The sequence below is a fragment of the Rattus rattus genome, chromosome 16 (assembly GCF_011064425.1).
Source record: "Rattus rattus isolate New Zealand chromosome 16, Rrattus_CSIRO_v1, whole genome shotgun sequence".
Lineage (NCBI taxonomy): Eukaryota > Metazoa > Chordata > Mammalia > Rodentia > Muridae > Rattus > Rattus rattus.
This window is the reverse complement of record NC_046169.1, coordinates 7,677,412-7,695,359: the sequence shown is the minus strand read 5'-3', so window position 1 is coordinate 7,695,359 and position 17,948 is coordinate 7,677,412. Positions and strand designations below refer to the sequence as shown.

Sequence of the window (17,948 nt, the reverse complement as noted above, 5' to 3'; positions counted from 1 at the left end):
CTGAAATGTAAGTAAAGAAATATATCTAATAAAATTTTTTTAAAAGAAAGATAGATAGTAGATAGATTGTATTGTTTATTAACATAAATATCATAAATGATAGATAATGATAAATAGCTTATATGATTGGTAAATAATATGATGGACAAATGATAGCAAATAGATGATAGATAAATAGATGATCATTTAGATGATTGATAAATAATATTATAGATAAATGATAGATAAAATAGATGATAGGTAGATAGGCAGATAGATGATATATAAATAGATGATAGATAGATAGATAGATAGATAGATAGAAATAGACAGAGATAGACAGAGATAGACAGAGATAGATAGATAGATAGATAGATAGATAGATAGATAGATAGATAGAGATAGACAGACAGATATATGAGAAATAATATGAAGCAATGGAATAAAATCCCAACCTTTTAAATATTCTGACCTTTTAAAACCATCTCCTCCTTTAATTTAGCTTCCTGACAGAGAAAGATGAAATTCACCAAGTACAATATTATTTTGGGGATATAAAGGATGAAATGCTATATAACATTTTCTCCTATACCTTTGTTTAAAAGATAATTTATATAAAAAGAATAAAGTAACTGTGTCTTTTCTGAGATCAGAAAAAGAAAAAGAAAATATCATCCTGAGTGAGGTAACCCAATCCCAGAAAAACACACATGGTATGCACTCATTGATAAGTGGATATTAGCCCAAAAGCTCAAATTACCCAAGATGCAATCAACAAACCACAGGATGCTCAAGAAGAAAGATGACCAAAATGCATATGCTCCAACTCCTTCTTAAAAGGGGGGAAATATCCATAGGAGGGGATATGGAGGCAAATCTTAGAGCAGCGACTAAAGGAATGACCATTCAGAGCCTGCCCCCACATGTGGCCCATATATATACAGCCACCAAAACTAGATAAGGTTGATGAAACTAAAAAATGCATGCTGTAAGGGCCATATAGATCTCTCCTGAGAGACACATCCAGAGCACGTCCAATTCAGAGGTCAATGTTAGCAGCAAATCCCCCAGTGCAGGGGAATGTCAGAGGGTAAGGGGGGTAGATTGGGGGAGAACACCCGTATGGGAGAGGGGAGGGGATGGGTGCTTTGGGGCAGGAAACCGGGAAAGGGAATAACATTCGAAATGTAAATAAAGAAATATATCTAATAAAAAAAAGTGAAAAAATTCTTCACAGGCATGCTTGGAGACTCATCACACTCCCAGGTGATTCTAGATTCTCTGATGTTGACAATACTAACAGCCATAGAGTCCAAAGAAGTCTAAGAAAACATGAACTTTCGGAGATGTGTGAGGAGAGAAACAATGCTAGGTCAATCCTAAGAACAAGGTTTCGGGGTTGGGGATTTAGCTCAGTGGTAGAGCGCTTGCCTAGGAAGCGCAAGGCCCTGGGTTTGGTCCCCAGCTCCGAAAAAAAGAAGCAAAAAAAAAAAAAAAAAAAAAAAGGTTTCGTCTAAGCTCTATTATAAATACTTCAAATGTGGCAGAATTAAACCATGGATACATTTCTCAAGGAATGTGTCAAACCTCACCTAGCTTTTAGAGTCAAAACAGGCTCGTACAAGTGTCATCAGAAAGTGTTAGTATCTTGTTTTATTGATTCAGTGGTTTTGCCATTGATGTGTAGAGTGACAAAAGCAAATCACACATCTTGAAAGATATATTTATTTATATTCTTAATATCATATATTTTTACAAAGAGAAAATTTGCTGCACATTTACTAACTGTCAATACAACAGTTTCTATTGATAGAACTCTAGAGAAATAGCTACACATTTACTAACCGTCAATACAACAGTTTCTATTGATAGAACTCTAGAGAAATAGCTACTGCAGTTAGAATACAGAATTGATGGAACTAACTGGAATCTGTGTAGATGGTCCACAAGAATCAGAAGATGAACCTCCACATCTACCATTGAGTTAATAATTTTCTTTGAATCATAAAATAGATGATACACCGCAGAGCCACTGAGCCTGTTCAGTGAATTTCTGAATACTCAGTAATAGAGGAAAATTGATGAAGCCTATATTATATTGCTCTTATTCTAATGTTAATTAAATTCTCTGGTGTTCTGTGAAACAGTCTCCCTGAAGATTATAACATGGTTCCTGAGGGAAATTCACTGTCCAAATCTGGGTTTAATCTCTTGACATAAGCTTTAGGATGATGGGTTCTTCTGGTTGGAAAATTGGTTGCCTACTGATCTTCAGGGGGATCTGCAGTAATTGAACAAAAATAATGAGAAGCAGTGAGTGAACCACCAGCAAGGACAGAAGCAAGGAGAACAGATACATTATGAACACAAATACATTATATATCAGCATGTGTGATATCAGTCATTTATATCAGCCATCTATCCTGAGTTCTTTATACCTATGTATTCACTTTATTCATATATATATATATATATATATATAGTAAAAAGCCCTTATCTATTTTTATACAGGAAAGTGTTTATTGAACACCTATTGTGTATACAGAGCCAGGGAAAATTTATGTTCGTTTGTACTCTTTAGTGACTTAAATTTTAAGTGAAAAGGACATGTTAAATCAAGCATATGGAAAATGAATTTTGAAGTCAATATAAAGTTAATTTTACATTTTTGAAGCATAAGGTAATCCTAAATAGGTATCACAATTTCACCTCTATGGAGAGACTCAGCTATCAATGTGCCTGGGCATCAGATTTGCCCACTTGGTTCAGTGGTAGACAAGGACTTCAGGAAGCTCTGGCCCTTGTTATTTTAGCTTCCACGGGTTGTGTGAAAGGTGACCTTCTGAGTAATTCAATGTTTCATAAATCATTTGACTCAGTTGCTTCAGTCTGGAGGGGGAAATCATCCACTGTAGCTACTTGGTCTCAGTACAAGGCAAAAAAAGAAAGAAAATTGTCATGGGGGAGGGGTGTCAGACTGTGGGTGACTAAAACTTGTCAGATTTCTCCAAGCCATGCTTACTTTCAAAACTAAATACTTTGTCCATGTGCCCATCTAAAGAAATGCTTCCCAGTCTTGCTAGACAGCTACACTGCAGCCATTGGCCACTAAAGTCCTCCTGGCCTGACAATGAAACAGGAAATCAGTATGTATTCCATACATGTGTGTTGGAGCATATCCATCAGGCAGTGACATGCATAGCATCCCCATTGTCTTAGTCACTGTTCTAAGTCACTTGGCCAATTCTCGTCATGGTGAGAAGGAGCATGGTAATAAGTAGGCAGGTATGGTGCTGGAGATGAAGCTGAGAGCTGCATTTTGATCCACAAGCCAAGAGAAGAACAACACTGGGCCTAGTGTGGAGTTTTGAAACCTCAAAGCCCATCCCTAATGATGCACTTATACCAACAAAGCTACAACTATTTCTTCTCAAACAGTGCCAATCCTTGATGAATAAGCATTCAAATATATGAGCCCGTGAGGGCCATTCATATTCAAGCCACCACACCCATTAATGAGAAAAAAGACATTACATAGTTTTGAAATGAGATATTTGTCTTTAAGTTCTTCAGGAAAGATGTTTCAATGTTCTACATGTCCTATCTTGTTATTCTAACATTTTATTAGAATAATAACTTGGGTTGTGTGCATGTTCTCTAAAGACACACATAAAAATATTCACCTACATATGCTAGTTAAAATTTTAACAATAAAGTTTTAAGAATTCTTAAGACAACTGGCAACCACTCTTTAAAATATAGTGAAGAACTTTAATGTTTATGTTTCCCAGCAAAGCACCACAAATACTTTATATAAGGGATGGTGTATTCTGCAATCCAAAGAAGATACAGAGAACTGAATTGGATGTTTTAGAGAAAAAGTATTGATTTGAATGATCAACAGTGTGTGGGAACCAATTGTTGGGCTGGTCTTTTGTGTACTGTGTAAAGGTAGCCTTCATATTATTCTAATGCCAGCAGAGATCTGATTACAGGTTGGACTTTGCTATTGTTATTCTTGTGGCTGAATTATATTTTGTAAACACTCCCTCCAACATCTTCTGATTGGCTTAATAAAGAACTGATGGCCTATAGCAAGCCAAGAAAGGAGAGGTGGAACTCCTGGGCAGAGATAAGCATGCTGGGAAAGAAACAGGCGAGAGGATTCACCAACCAGATAAGGAGGAAGGAACAGGTGCCACATACTCAGGAAGTAATGGGCCATGGGGTAGAATGTAGATTAGTATAAGCTGGTTAATTATAAGAGCTTGTTGGGAACAAGACACAGCTAAGGGTTGGGGATTTAGCTCAGTGGTAGAGCGCTTGCCTAGCAAGCGCAAGGCCCTGGGTTCGGTCCCCAGCTCTGAGAAAAAAGAAAAGAAGAAAAAAAAGACACAGCTAAGACTAAGCTTTCATAATTAATTTAAAAAATGTCTCCATGCCATTACTTGAGCTGCTGGTGAGTCTGAGACAGTTTGGCAACAACCAGTAACAGAAAAGGAGTAAATGAGCCCTGATTACAATTGGGAATGCTTCTTTCAGTCTTTTGGGTATTGATTTGACCTGGAATTTCAAGGGTAAAGAGGAAGATGAAATAAGAAACAGACTTATTATGAAAGTATGAAAAGGAAGTTATTTTTGCTGGAGCAGAACTCCTTAAATGTGGGATCAAATGGTCAGGATGGCCTGAACACCTGAAGTGCTTGATACCTTGTAACAGTCTTGTAACAATATATCACATCAACCCTTCTCAACTTTGGTTGTGCAGAAGTAAGGCATATGTTTTAAGTCCACACTTGTGGTGAATTATTTCAATGTATCTGATTTGACCAGACATTGTGAAAGTTTAAGGCTCTTCAGTAGTTCTAAAGCACAGCCAGTGATTGGGAACCCCTGATAACTAGAAAGTTCTCTTAAGTCCTGTTATGTCTCCCACTCACAAACCATGAAAAGATGATTGGTGTAAGCTGTGTGCAAAACCTCTCCCCATATCCAGTTAACTTGTATTCAATTTCAAGGAGATTTCATATAGCCTTGTCCCACTAATCTGGACTGACTCTAAATAAATTCCTCATTTGAGCTTTATCCAGACACAACTCAGGGTAAAAGGACCTTAAAGTTCATATCAGACTACACATTCTTTGTTCCATACATTATTAAAATATTTAATGAGTGTTGTGGTGGTTTGAATGAGAATGGCCTCCACAGGTTTATGATTGGATATTTGGGTTCCAGTTGATGGAACTGTTTGGGAAAGATTAGGAGGCATGGCCTACTTGGAAGTGGTGTATCACTGATGGTGAGTTTGAGGTTTCAAAAGGCTGGTACCATTCATTGCCAGTCTCTCTCTCTCTCTCTCTCTCTCTCTCTCTCTCTCTCTCTCTCTCTCTCTCTCTATTAAACCCTTTAAAAAATACATTTCCTTGGTCATGGTTTTTTATCACAGCAATAGAAAAGTAGCTAAGACATGCATTTTATTTTCCACATGTAAAGCTCTTAAGTCTTTTTTCTTGCCTCACCTGTGTCTTCTCACAAGGCTGGATATTGAAGTTCTGCAGGACTCCTATGACAGCAAGTTTCATGCTGATGAGAGCAAACCTCATGCCAATGCAGTTCCTGGGTCCATTTCCAAAGGGCAGATATACATAAGGATCAATGCTGCCCTTGTTCTCCTTGCTGAACCTGGAGCCACAGAAGGGATGAAAATGAGGTGATGGAACATAAAGACCCCAAGTGCTGCATGTTTGGAGTTCACTCCAACAGGGATGGCACAGCCTACATGTGTGGACTTGTAGCTGAACTCTTGCTGCAGGTGCCTGACTAAAAACCTGTGAGCTAAGGGTCCTTCCCACTTGCACCAAAATATAGGCACTCGCTGTGTTGTTGAGACAAATTAAAGTAAATGCCTTAAACACACACACACACAAAAAAAATCCCATCCAGAAATGGTGATCTGAAGGTCATATTGGGATTGGATAAATGAAGGCTTAGTAGGTTCCTGCCTCACACGTAAGGGGGATGTGAGGAAACTCTGTTACTATGGGGAATGCTAATTTCCCCACACACACACACACTGCTAACCTTCCCTCTCATTTCTTTCCTTTCTTTGTAGTGCTCCTCATTTGGACTTTCCTTAATTTCTTCTTCCTCTCTCCTTTTCTCTGAATTGTTTTTCCTTTCTCCCCTCCTCCATAGAATAGCTGAAGTCAAATAATTTTCTGGGGCACAGAACAAGTTCCTATTGTAGTTTCATGCATGACTTTCACATTGACCTTCTCCATGAAGCTAAAAAATAAATCTACTGAGCACTTAGAGCTTAATTTATTCAAATGTGATTTTTTTATTATTTTAGTATATAAATGAAAATAAATGCTCCTCAAAAGGTGAGAAGAATAGGACTAATTAGTGTTTTAAAACTATTTTTATATTTTGGAGAGAAAATGAAATATTTACTTGTGATACACTATACAATGTCATGGGGATATAGACAAATTGGGTTGTGTGTGGACAGAGAGTTCATACAGTTAGACACAAGTTCACTGTAATAATTATATGGGGCTTGGGAGATAGCTCATGCAGGAAAGCACTGGTATGGCAAGTATGAAGTCCTGGGTTTGATCCCAGCAACTTCCACAGAAAGTTGGTCATGGTATTGTGTGCCTCGAAGTCGCAAGATGAGAGGTGGAAATAATTGGAACCCCGGAGTGCACTACTCCACTTAGTGAAATCCTAGGCCAATGAGATGTCCTGTCACAAACAGAAGGCACAGGGCAGTAGAGTGTAGAATCTGAGGTTTGCTCCAGACTTCAGACATAACGATACTCATGTTCATCCAGTTGTGCACATATACATACATATATATGTTCCTCCAACACACACACACACACACACACGTGCACGTGCGCACGCATGGGTGTGTGTGTGTGTGTGTGTGTGTGTGTGTGTACCCCTATAAGCACCTGTACACACACATGGATCCCCCTACACAAAAAAATCATATGAATTCATAACCTATAACATACTTACAGGTCAAATATTCTATACACATTTAGGTTTCTTACTGACTGACTCAACTCTGGTCATCATCTGCATGTGCTATTTGATGACTGTATGAGTCAAAGAAAAGCAAAGTGATGGGCTGTGAACACAGGAGGTAGGAGTAGTGAGACTCGGGGAAACCCATAGATTTTATGGTCAAGAGAGCAGAGAAATCAATCAACTCTGATAGACCCCTTCCATATGTCCAATGTGCAGTCATAATGATGGCACTAGGGCCACCACTGCCAACAGGTGGATGAGCCTATGAAATCTGAGAACCAGACTCACTCTCTTTCAAGCCACTGTCTTAAATTTTATTCTTGGTTTTGCTTTCCAACACAGTAGGGCAGCACAATCCATTTTTAAACTGAAAACTTGCCTGACTCCTGACCTTGACTCTAACAAGGATGTTCAAGCCATTTCGAAGGAGGAATATCTTAGACTCAGGGGAGACTCAGGCTTTCTTGGAGACAGGGAAAAAACTGGCCCAGGATGGCAGATCAATACAGGACTGGAATTCTGGATGGTCTCTGTTGTCTCCAACTTCTAGACCTCTACTTGTACTATTATGTCTATGCAGGAGAAGGTTTCTAATCAAATGGATGAGGGAGCTGTTTCCTAGAGCTGGTGATAGGGCAAATGAGATGGCTCAGTGGACAAAGGAGCTTGCTGCCAAGCCTGATGGCATGAGTCCCATCCTCAGGGCCCACATGGTAGAAGGGTAAAGCAAGTCCCCCAAAGTTGACCTCTGATGTCCACACACATGCTGTGCATGCACACCACCCCTTTTTTGACACAAATCTAGTAAAATCTTCTAAAGCTTGCAATAAATTCACAAAGGTAAAGGTGCTTGAAAGAAAAAAGTGCTCATTTCTAAAACTAGGTAGTACTTTACTAAATTAAAGCAGAAGAGTCACTCAAGAAGATATACCTACTATGAAACAGCAGATTGCTTGTGATTTACTTTAAGTAAACAGTAACTCAGAATATAGCTGAAATAATGCTTTTCTAGGTCTCTATGTGCAACAACAGATGTGCCTCCATAAGGATAGGTATCACCTTATTAATGAGGTTATGGTTAACATGCTGGCACTCTCAATAGTATATTTGTGTGATTTTGACAATAAGAATCACTTGCAAAATAAGAATCACTGCCCTTGCAAAAGACCTGAGTTTGGTCCTCAGAACCCACAATGGATAGTTCACAGCCTCTTGTAACTCAAGTTCTAGAAGACCTGATGTCTTCTGGCTTTGATCATACTGGTCTCTTCCCTCATCCCCCACTCTTTCTCTCCCTCCAGGCCCCTATGGATCAGGATAAGCTGTAGCTCTTAGTTACTATCACATTGCCAACCTGTATGCCTCCATGGTTCCTGTCATTATGATAAAAAACAAATCCTCTGAAACTGTAAACAAGTCCTCAATTAATTGTTTTCTCTTATTTCAATAGTTGACTTGGCCATAGTGTCCTTTCACAGAAATAGAACAGTGGCAAAGACAGAATTTGGTACCAGGGACTGGGGTATCACTGTGACAAGTCTGACCATGCTGTTTGTTGGGGGAACAGGAGAAGCATTTTGGACTTTGAACTAGGAAAGTGGTTGACTTCTTTAAGCAGCGTTTAATGGGCCATCTTAGTTGGAGCATGGAGAATTCTGCTGAGAGAGGTGTGAACTGTGACAGCCTGGTTCAAGAAATTTCAGAGAAGAATATTAGTAATAGGCCTAGAAATCACTCCTGTAATATTTTATCAAAAGAATTGGCTGTCCACAAAAAAATCTGTCTGAAGTTAAGTTGAAGAGTTTTGGATTAATGATGTTGGCAGAGGAGATTTCAAGACATCAGAGGAGGTATTGACTTTGTCATATGTTTATTTGTGTTCTCTCTTTTTTTTTTTTTTCTTTTTTCTTTTTTTCGGAGCTGGGGACCGAACCCAGGGCCTTGCACTTGCTAGGCAAGCACTCTACCACTGAACTAAATCCCCAACCCCGTGTTCTCTCTTATGTGCATAGATCTATAATGATAAGAAGCAGACTGAATAAGGAAAAATAGAAAGTGTACCTCTTAACAGTGGCACTCTCTGTGGGCCAAGCATTGAAACACATGAGCCTATGGAGGCTATACCCATTCAACCCATGACAGTATCTCTTCACAGCATGGAACAGCAAATGAAACAGATGTTACATATTTAACCTGGCTGGTTCATGGTGGAAACCCCTTTCCAACACCTCTGTACCTTTCAGGGTTGAATTCCTCAGGCTTTAGCCAGTACTCAGGGTTCCGATGAAGAGGATAGATTGGTATTGTAACTACAGTCCCTTTGGGAATAAAAACTCCATTGATTTCCACATCTTTCTTTGAGACTCTGTCTAGCCTGGTAGCAATTGGGTACAATCTTAGACTTTCATTCACCACCATGTCCAGGTACTCCATTTCCATCAGAGCATCATAGGTGACAGGTGCCTGGGAAAAGAACACAGATGTTTCCAGATGAGGCTTGGATTTGACCTTCAGTACAGTAGTGCTATTTCATGTCAGAAGCTCTCAGGTATGCCCTCAATTAGTAGAAAAGCTTAGTCTTAGTCTTAGTAAATCATTCTACACCTATGAGGTATAAGTATAAAATATTGGAGCCATTAGAATACTCCCTTGCCCAGATGCCCCATTCTCATTTGGGACACTCCCATGCCTAGATCCCCCCATGCTAGGCACTGAATACTCTGATTCCTTTTTCCCTGTGCATGTCTATGACCAATATATTATGACAATTACACTCAGACAAAGTGGTCTCACTCATTTCCATAGGCTATCGGTTGACACCAAAGAAATATGTCATTGCAAGGAACAAACTCCCTACTCCTGGTCCAACCAGGCTGACAATAACCACATGTGATAGCACCTTTGATTTCAGACAGGATTCGTTCACTGAAAAGTACAATGAAGGGTTCTCAGTAAGATGACAGACTGGGGGTTGGGGATTTAGCTCAGTGGTAGAGCGCTTGCCTAGGAAGCGCAAGGCCCTGGGTTCGGTCCCCAGCTCCGAAAAAAAAAAAAAAAAAAAGATGACAGACTGGGTGCTGCCTTTGTGTGATCTGGTGAAGGAGAAGAAAATACCCTTTCTAGAGGAAGAAAGAGAAGAAGACTTCAGAAACACAAAAAGAAGGTGGAACAAGTTAAAAGCCTGAGGGAAGACATGGGTGAACTCATGGAAAAGAAGCCAGCTGAACTGAAGTTGGCTCCAGCTGCCCTGTGTCCCAGTTCGGGAAGGAGGGGTAGTCAAAGATACTCCAAACCAGAGGATCTGATTGAAAGAGACTGCAGCACCACCTTCAAGAGAAACTCCCACCTCTCACAAGGTCAAAACCAATGCAGGCCTGAAAGAGATAACAATGCCTTCATTGACAAAATGAGTCCCATAGTCACTCAGTAAGACTGAGAGAACTTAGTGTTGTAAATTGACCCACGAACAGGGCCAGACAATTGGGGACAACCATAAGACACAGACTCTTTTGGTGAATCTAGGCTATTCAAGGTGACAGTGCTAACTGAGACTCCCTTGGTATATATTTAGAAGACTCTAGGTCAATACCACATTGATACCAGTGTATTTAGAAGATTCTAGGTTAACACCACATTGATACCAGTGAGCCTCTGTTTATTATTTCACTATTCACAATAGCTAAGAAATAGAACCAGACTTGGTGTCCAAGTAGAGACGAATGGATGGGTAAACCAAATGGGGTGCTTGTGCAAAGCAGAATGTCTTTTAACTATGAAGATATGAAACCAAAAAGTTTTCTGGAAACAGGTGCACTTAGAGATCATTAGGTTAAGTAAGGCAAACTAGGATAAAAAGAGTGTGGAGGGCAGGAGAGAGGGAGGCAAGGAGGCGGGGAGGACAGACAGGAAAATAGAGAGGGAGGAAGGGAAAGGTGTGAAATGAAAACAGATCTACATGCAATTTAGGGGAAATCCTGGTAAGAGAGGTCAGGGAGGATGCAGGATGGCAAAGTAGGAGGATGAACATGAGTCAGTTTTAATGCCATGCATATGAGAATGACTCAGAGAATCAGATTGCTTTGTGTGCTAACTTTTAAAAGGATATAAATTTTAAAATGTTTAAAACCATTTCCAATGGGGACCAGAAGCCATAGTCAACAGCATCCTTGGTAGCTGGATGAGTGTAACAGTTGTTGCTTCTGGGCCTGATGATGAATTCTGGAGGACATGTGTTTTGCCCCACTCTGCCTGAACAGCCACATGAGTCCCAGATAACTTCACAATTCCAAACCTCCCATTTGAGCAAGGAGATGGAGAGAGCATGGGTATCATTATATCTGTCACCTTTGGTGACATTCAAAAGACCATCCTGTAGATTTAGAATTTGGTTTAGAGGGACTGTGAGATGGGTAAAGATAGCTGCCAAGACTGAAGGCTTGAACTTGGTCTCTAACAACAAAATTGTGGAAAGAGAGACCCAACTCCTGCAAGCTATTCTTTGACCTCAATACATGTGCTGTGGCATGGACACTTATGCACACACAGAGTAAATAAATAAATAAAACAATCAACGACAACAACAATAAACAATTGGCTTAGAAGTTGAAGATACTGGCTCATCCCTTGACTTCTTTACCTCTAGCTATATCACTGAGTGCATTCCCATTCAGCTAGGGTTGAAACATAAGCCAATTCTAAGGGTTTAATCTGGAGACTCCGAAGACGATGAGAAAACATGTCGGGCACACGGACTGTAAAGAAGGCTATTGTCAGCAGAGGGTGCAGATACTCAAAGAAACTATTCAAGTGATGCTAGTTAGCACCAGAAGACTTCAGACAGGAAGTAGTCTGATACACCATCTATACCATTACCAACCATAGAAAAGAAAAAAACCTTCCTAGCTCGACTCATGTATATCACACACATAAATGCCATGCTATTGGACTGGACAGCAGAGCCATTTTGAGAGCATGCTGAGATCAATGAAGGCCAGGCTAGCACACCTTAAATAGCCAGGAGAATACCTCACAGTTATCAGCAGAGATAATTGTCCAGACACATGGATATTGACACGTCATTATACTTAAGAGCCATACCAGTTTCCTGGGTTATCTCCTACCTGCCATTATAGATAATGTCTATTGTCATTATATATAACAAATCCACCAGAACTAGCTCTCTATTAAAGATTATGTATTTATGGGTCACATTTATTTCCTGTGTCCCTCCCTTTATTTCTTTTTTAGATTCTTGCTAGATGGAAGAACTATTGTATAGCTCTCTGTAAAAATTCTCATTGCAAGTGAGACGTGTTCTTATTAGTCTTTTACCTCTGCCTTCCCCCTCCTGGTACCATCCACTCACCTTATTGGGCAGAGCTCTGTCAATCTCATTCTGGAGTTTCTTTTGCACATTGGGGCGAGTGGCCAGTTCATACATTATGAAGGAAATGGAGGTGCTTGTGGCATCATAACCCCCAAAAATGAAAATAATAGCTTGCGCTGCCATTTCTAGATCAGAAAGAGCTAAATGGAAAAAAAACATTTCAGAAAAAAATGTCAAAGCAGAACATCATAGTTGAGATGAGAAGAAATTCAGATGGTACTCCCAGCTGTCTAGAGAAGAACAGAGAAAGGCAGTTTACAGTAACTGGGACTGAGCTCCACTCTGGTATCTGTTTGAAACACCAGAAAAAGGTCAAATTATTATTATACTTTAAATATATTTTATGTGTATGAGTGTTTTATCTGCATGTATATCTGTGTACCACATATATCCCTAGTGTCTATGGAAAACAAGAGAGGGCCTGTGACATCAGATTCCATGTGATTGGAATTACAAATGCCTATGAGCTGTCATATGGATGTTGTTAATGGAATCTTGGTCCTCTGGAAGAGCAGTCAGTACTGTTAACTGCTGAGCCATCTCTTCAGTCCCAAGGTCAAATTATTTTAATTTTGGATTAAATAATCTAAGATCTGTATTATTGTTGACCACCTCTGTTAGGCTAAATTTATATCATTACAATAGGGCAATTTCAAGAGACAGGATTCTCTCCAATCTATACTGTTATCATAGTGTGGGATAAAGACAAAGTATTGTCATAGTTCACAGTGATTTTTTTTACCTCACAGGATCTGAAATCACCTAAGAGATGAGCTCCCTGGCATGCTGTCATGGTATAATCTAGACTTATTTCTTTCTGGATATGCTTATTATGGTTTGTCTTGATTAAGTTTATTGATCTTGTCTCCAAATATTTACTTTCATTTGTGTGTGTGTGTGTGTGTGTGTGTTTGTGTGTCCATGGAGGCCAGAAGATGGTGTCAGATTCCTCGGAACTGGAGTTGCAAGTGGTTGTGAGCTCTGGAAGAGCAGCAAGTGTTCATTAACTGTTGAGCCACTGTTTCAGTTCTGGAAGACCTATCTTAATTGTGGCACCATTCCATGAGGTAGCTTCCTGGACTAAATAAAAAGGAGAAAATGAGCTGAGTACCAGCACTCATATTTCCTGGATGCAGATGAAGTGTGATCAGCTGCCTTGAACACCTGATGCCATGACTCCTACCTCCATGATGGACCATGATGGGTGCCAATATGCACTGGCCAAAACCCATAGAATACAGAGACCAGGATTCAGCACTACATAAACAATCTCAGTATAGGTCCATCTTATAACACTTGCACCACTCTGCAGGGCGGGGTGTTTGGATGGTTGGGTGGGTGTTACATGTACCCTTAGGCACTAGCAGATTAGAGATCTCTACACTTTCTTTTCAGTTCTTCTATGAACAGAAATTGCCTTATAAATAAAGGTTGTTTTTAGGAATCAAAATTATAGAAGGGTTGGTAAGATGGATCAGTGGATAAAGGTACTTGATCAGCAGTCCAGGTGGACTGACTGGTTCCTGGACCCATGTAAAGAGAAACCTGACTCTACAAAGTTATCTTGTGATGTCCACATGCATATCACAGTAGGTGTACTCCTCCGTGCCACACACACAAATGCTGCTGTTGCTGCTGCTGACGATGATGATGATGATGATGATGATGATGATAATGATAATGATGATGATGATGATGATAATGATGATGATGATGATGATGATTATCAGATTAAGAAAACGTGAATGAAAGTTGGCTAGAGATGGCTCAGAGACTAAGAGCTTCATTTTTGCAAGTGGGGAGAGCCTGAGTTCAAATCACAGAACTCACATATATATGTATGGTCACACATCCTGGTAATTAAATCAAGGTGGGAATGGGGATAGGAAGACCACTGAGGCTTGGTGGCTGCCAGACTAGATCCAGATTCAGTTAGGAACCCTGTTTCAAATGAATAAGACAGCAACAGAGCAGAATGCCAATATTCTTCTTTGGTCTTTGTGAGCACAGCGCACACCACATACATTGCATATACATGCCACATACACACACACACACACACACACACCACATACACACCACACATGCTCATACACACACACACCATACATACCACATACAAACACACATATCATACACACTACACACCATAAATATCACATACAAACACACACACACACACACACACACAAATAAAAAGGAACTAAAATGAACAAAATGGTAAGGAACCACAATATTACACAAAGGGTCCTGGGTAGACATGCATAAGACAGTTGAATGTAAAATAACTAATAATCAAAGAATCATAGCAGAGAATGCAAGAGGTCATATTCACAGAAGCAGGTGAACACAGTTTTTAAATAATTAAGAATAGGATTTAAATTTTTTAAGTACTACGGAGCAAAACATTCCTGTATTCTGAGTGGTGACAGGTGAGAACAGAATAAATGATGGAGCTGGAAGCCATCATTCTGTACCTATAACAGTATAATAGTTTCCATTTCAAAGCATACACAGATGATATGAAACCAGGGGGACAAGAATGAAGAGGAGCAGGGTATATTGTTTCCCAGATGCTGCTTACACAGAGAAGTAAAAATAAACTGGAGATAAACCTGTTGAACACAATTCCACCACTCACTTCCAGTGGCCACCCCTACCTCTGGACAGTGTGCTTCCTGAGAGGGCCAAGATATAAATTCCTAGACAGGGATCCAGAATCAGTGAGATGGGATAATTTGATAATCAGAATTTTCTCTGTCATAGATGACCCAGCACTGAGGAATTCTGGGCATGAAGTGCTCCTCTGTCACTGCCCTACAGGCTCTGGTCACACTTACATGGGTGTCCTTCCAGAAAGTTCCTGTGGATACCATACTTATCATCCATGTGCGTGATGTGGGTGTCTTTCTGAAATTTGGCAAAAACGCTCCAATGCCTATACTGCTACCACCCACCTGTCCCCAGCATGCAGATTCCTGGCACCCTCTCCCCTGGGCTTCTTGATCCACACACTGTGAAGCATCATGGGTTACCTTTCTGGGACTCTTGGCCTTTGGAGTTCTGAGTATTCATCATCAGTTGAAGGAAATCCACTCGGTTCTGGAAGCAGAAAGAGAAATGGGAGTCAGATTTGAAACGGGTTCACCTCCCTTCTAAGAATATAGTCTCCAGGAGTTTACAAGTGTGGCTTGAGTCATCGATGAATACAAGCATCTATGGGACTTTAAAATTGCTCCATGGTTAAGAGTACTGAATGCGTTTGCAGAGGACCTGGGTTCAGTTTCCAGCACCCATATGGTGACTCACAACTACTTATAACCTCCATTCCAGTGGATTCAATGTCCATAGGCATACAGGCAGAAAAAGGCACCCATACACTTAAATTTAAAGGAAAATTAAAGCATCTACCGGCAAACCTCGGGGAGCAGGACATTTCCCTGAGAGAAGTGCAGCTTTTAGTCTTTGTTCCTTTGGTCTAAGTGTCTCTGGCTCATGAGCAGACTCCTGGTCAGAGAGCTGCTGACTCCTCTCATTGCATTTGCTCAGGAAAGTTCCCAAACTCCAATTCTCTGTTCTCTTCCACAGTGCTTAACCAACAGCCTCCTTAATTAATTCTATCTGTAGTGCTCATTGCCTTGTTTTATGCAAGCATCCCCTGGTGCTCCACACTCCAGATATTACAAAATTCTAAGTGATATCATAGGTCTCCCTGATCTGGAGATGGGAATTTTGTAACTTCCAGGCCACAAATAGCAAAGCTAGAGTAACAGCTAGCAAATTATTTGTCCAGAGAAAATATTTATCTATTGGGCTTGGGGTCTCACTGTCAAGAAAATACCCCCACACAAAGCAAGGCTTACTCAAATTTAACATGGACTAATCTTTACCAGTTATGATAATATTTCTGTTGGAGACTATGTCAAGAGGTTTAAGATAGAAATCATTTTTTATATTAACTTTAGAGACAGAATAAGAGTAGTAGATATAATTTCTAAGTACAAATTCTATTTTTGGCATTTTTTTCAGTGAAGGGTGGTGACAATGTTATTTGACTGGTACTTATCTCAGTTCATATTAACTATCCCTCCTTTTGGCAAATCTGACACTGTTTCTCTCATTCTTTCTCACATTGAAACACCCAGCACTTATCTTCTCCCTAAGATATAAATACCATCTTTCTCTAATCATAGTTTTCTCTATTTATTTTTAAAAGGACACAAAGGAAAGTACATAATTCACACACTGAGAGCTTGATCCATAACCAAACCCTGAACATCAAGATTAAACCCTGAGCATTGTGACCAGACCCTGGATGCCATGATCAAGTCCTGAGCATTGTGACCAATACTTGAGCATCATGACCAAACCTTGCCTGTCATGGCCAAACCCTGAGTGTTATGACCAGATCCTGAACATTGTGACCAAACTCTGAGTGTCATGACTAAACCCTAAGTATCATGACCAAATCCTGAGCATTGTAACCAGACCCTGAGCATTATGACCAAGCCCCAAGCATCATGAGAGTAGCATTCCATTTACCTTCTGGTTTGAATCAAGGCGATTTTTCTTCATTGTTTTTACGAATTTTTTGAAAAAGTTCATTGACTGTCTTGGAAAAATTGAAAAATTTAACATCTCATATATTGGAGTAAGAAATGGAAACAGAACTAGAGGGAAAAAATAAATAAATGCAGAGAATGAGTGATGATGGACTGTCCAGTATCAACTTATTTGTCTACAAGGCTAAGGAAAAATCATGCATGAGGTGGGTAGAAAGGTTGTCAAGGCAAGAAAATGAGATGGCTTGTCATGAGATTGTATCTTCTAGATATGACAGGAAACTGGACTCATGAAATCTCAAAGATGTTATTGTCCAGACAAGACCTGTGTAATGATAATGTGGGCTGACTTGCCAATGTGAAATGGGAAAATTTTCACAGGCTTTTATCTCTAGATTAAAAGCCACATGAAATTAGTGGCTACAGAGAGAAAGCACCAGTTTTCTCCAAGGATAAGACCCTGATAAACTATCCAATCCCAAGAGTTTGGCCATAAACATGTGTACATGAGAGCAATACTAAATGGGCTTAGTATGATATATACATGTGTGTATGTATATACACACACATATATGCACACACATATATATGCTTATATACATACGTATATGTACATGCATATATATGTATATACACATACATATATTAAGACACATATATACAACCATTATACTTAAAGAATAAGAGTCATGAATTTGAGATGGAGTTAGGTACATGAAAGGAGTTAGAGGGGGACATGGAGGGGTGAAAATAATGCAAATATAGAACTCATGTATAACATTCTTAAAAATAAAAAATATAAATAGTTACCCATAAGGTTGGACTCCAAAATGTGCTCTGAGGTGGTAATCATTTAAAAAGTCATAAAGAAAAATGAAGTTTCATATGAGATATAGAGAAAATGGTGTCCTTGAGAACTACTGGCAGCAAAATTAAATGCTGCAGCTATTGTGGGAGCAATTTTTCAGTTGCCCAACAAGTCA

The 17,948-nt window shown here is 39.6% G+C and overlaps 1 protein-coding gene across 1 annotated transcript in view; it reads right to left on the bottom strand.

The window, feature by feature from the left end:
• Positions 1–2,182: 2,182 nt before the first annotated feature.
• Positions 2,183–17,948, bottom strand: part of LOC116885388 (cytochrome P450 3A18) — a 43,059-nt gene continuing 27,293 nt past the window's right edge. Inside the window, exons 8-13 of the mRNA XM_032886668.1 lie at positions 16,946–17,073; positions 15,439–15,505; positions 12,383–12,543; positions 9,254–9,480; positions 5,499–5,661; positions 2,183–2,260 (exon numbers count right to left, since the gene is read on the bottom strand). Coding sequence (XP_032742559.1) covers positions 2,183–2,260; positions 5,499–5,661; positions 9,254–9,480; positions 12,383–12,543; positions 15,439–15,505; positions 16,946–17,073 — 824 coding nt within the window. The remainder of the gene's footprint in view (positions 2,261–5,498; positions 5,662–9,253; positions 9,481–12,382; positions 12,544–15,438; positions 15,506–16,945; positions 17,074–17,948) is intronic.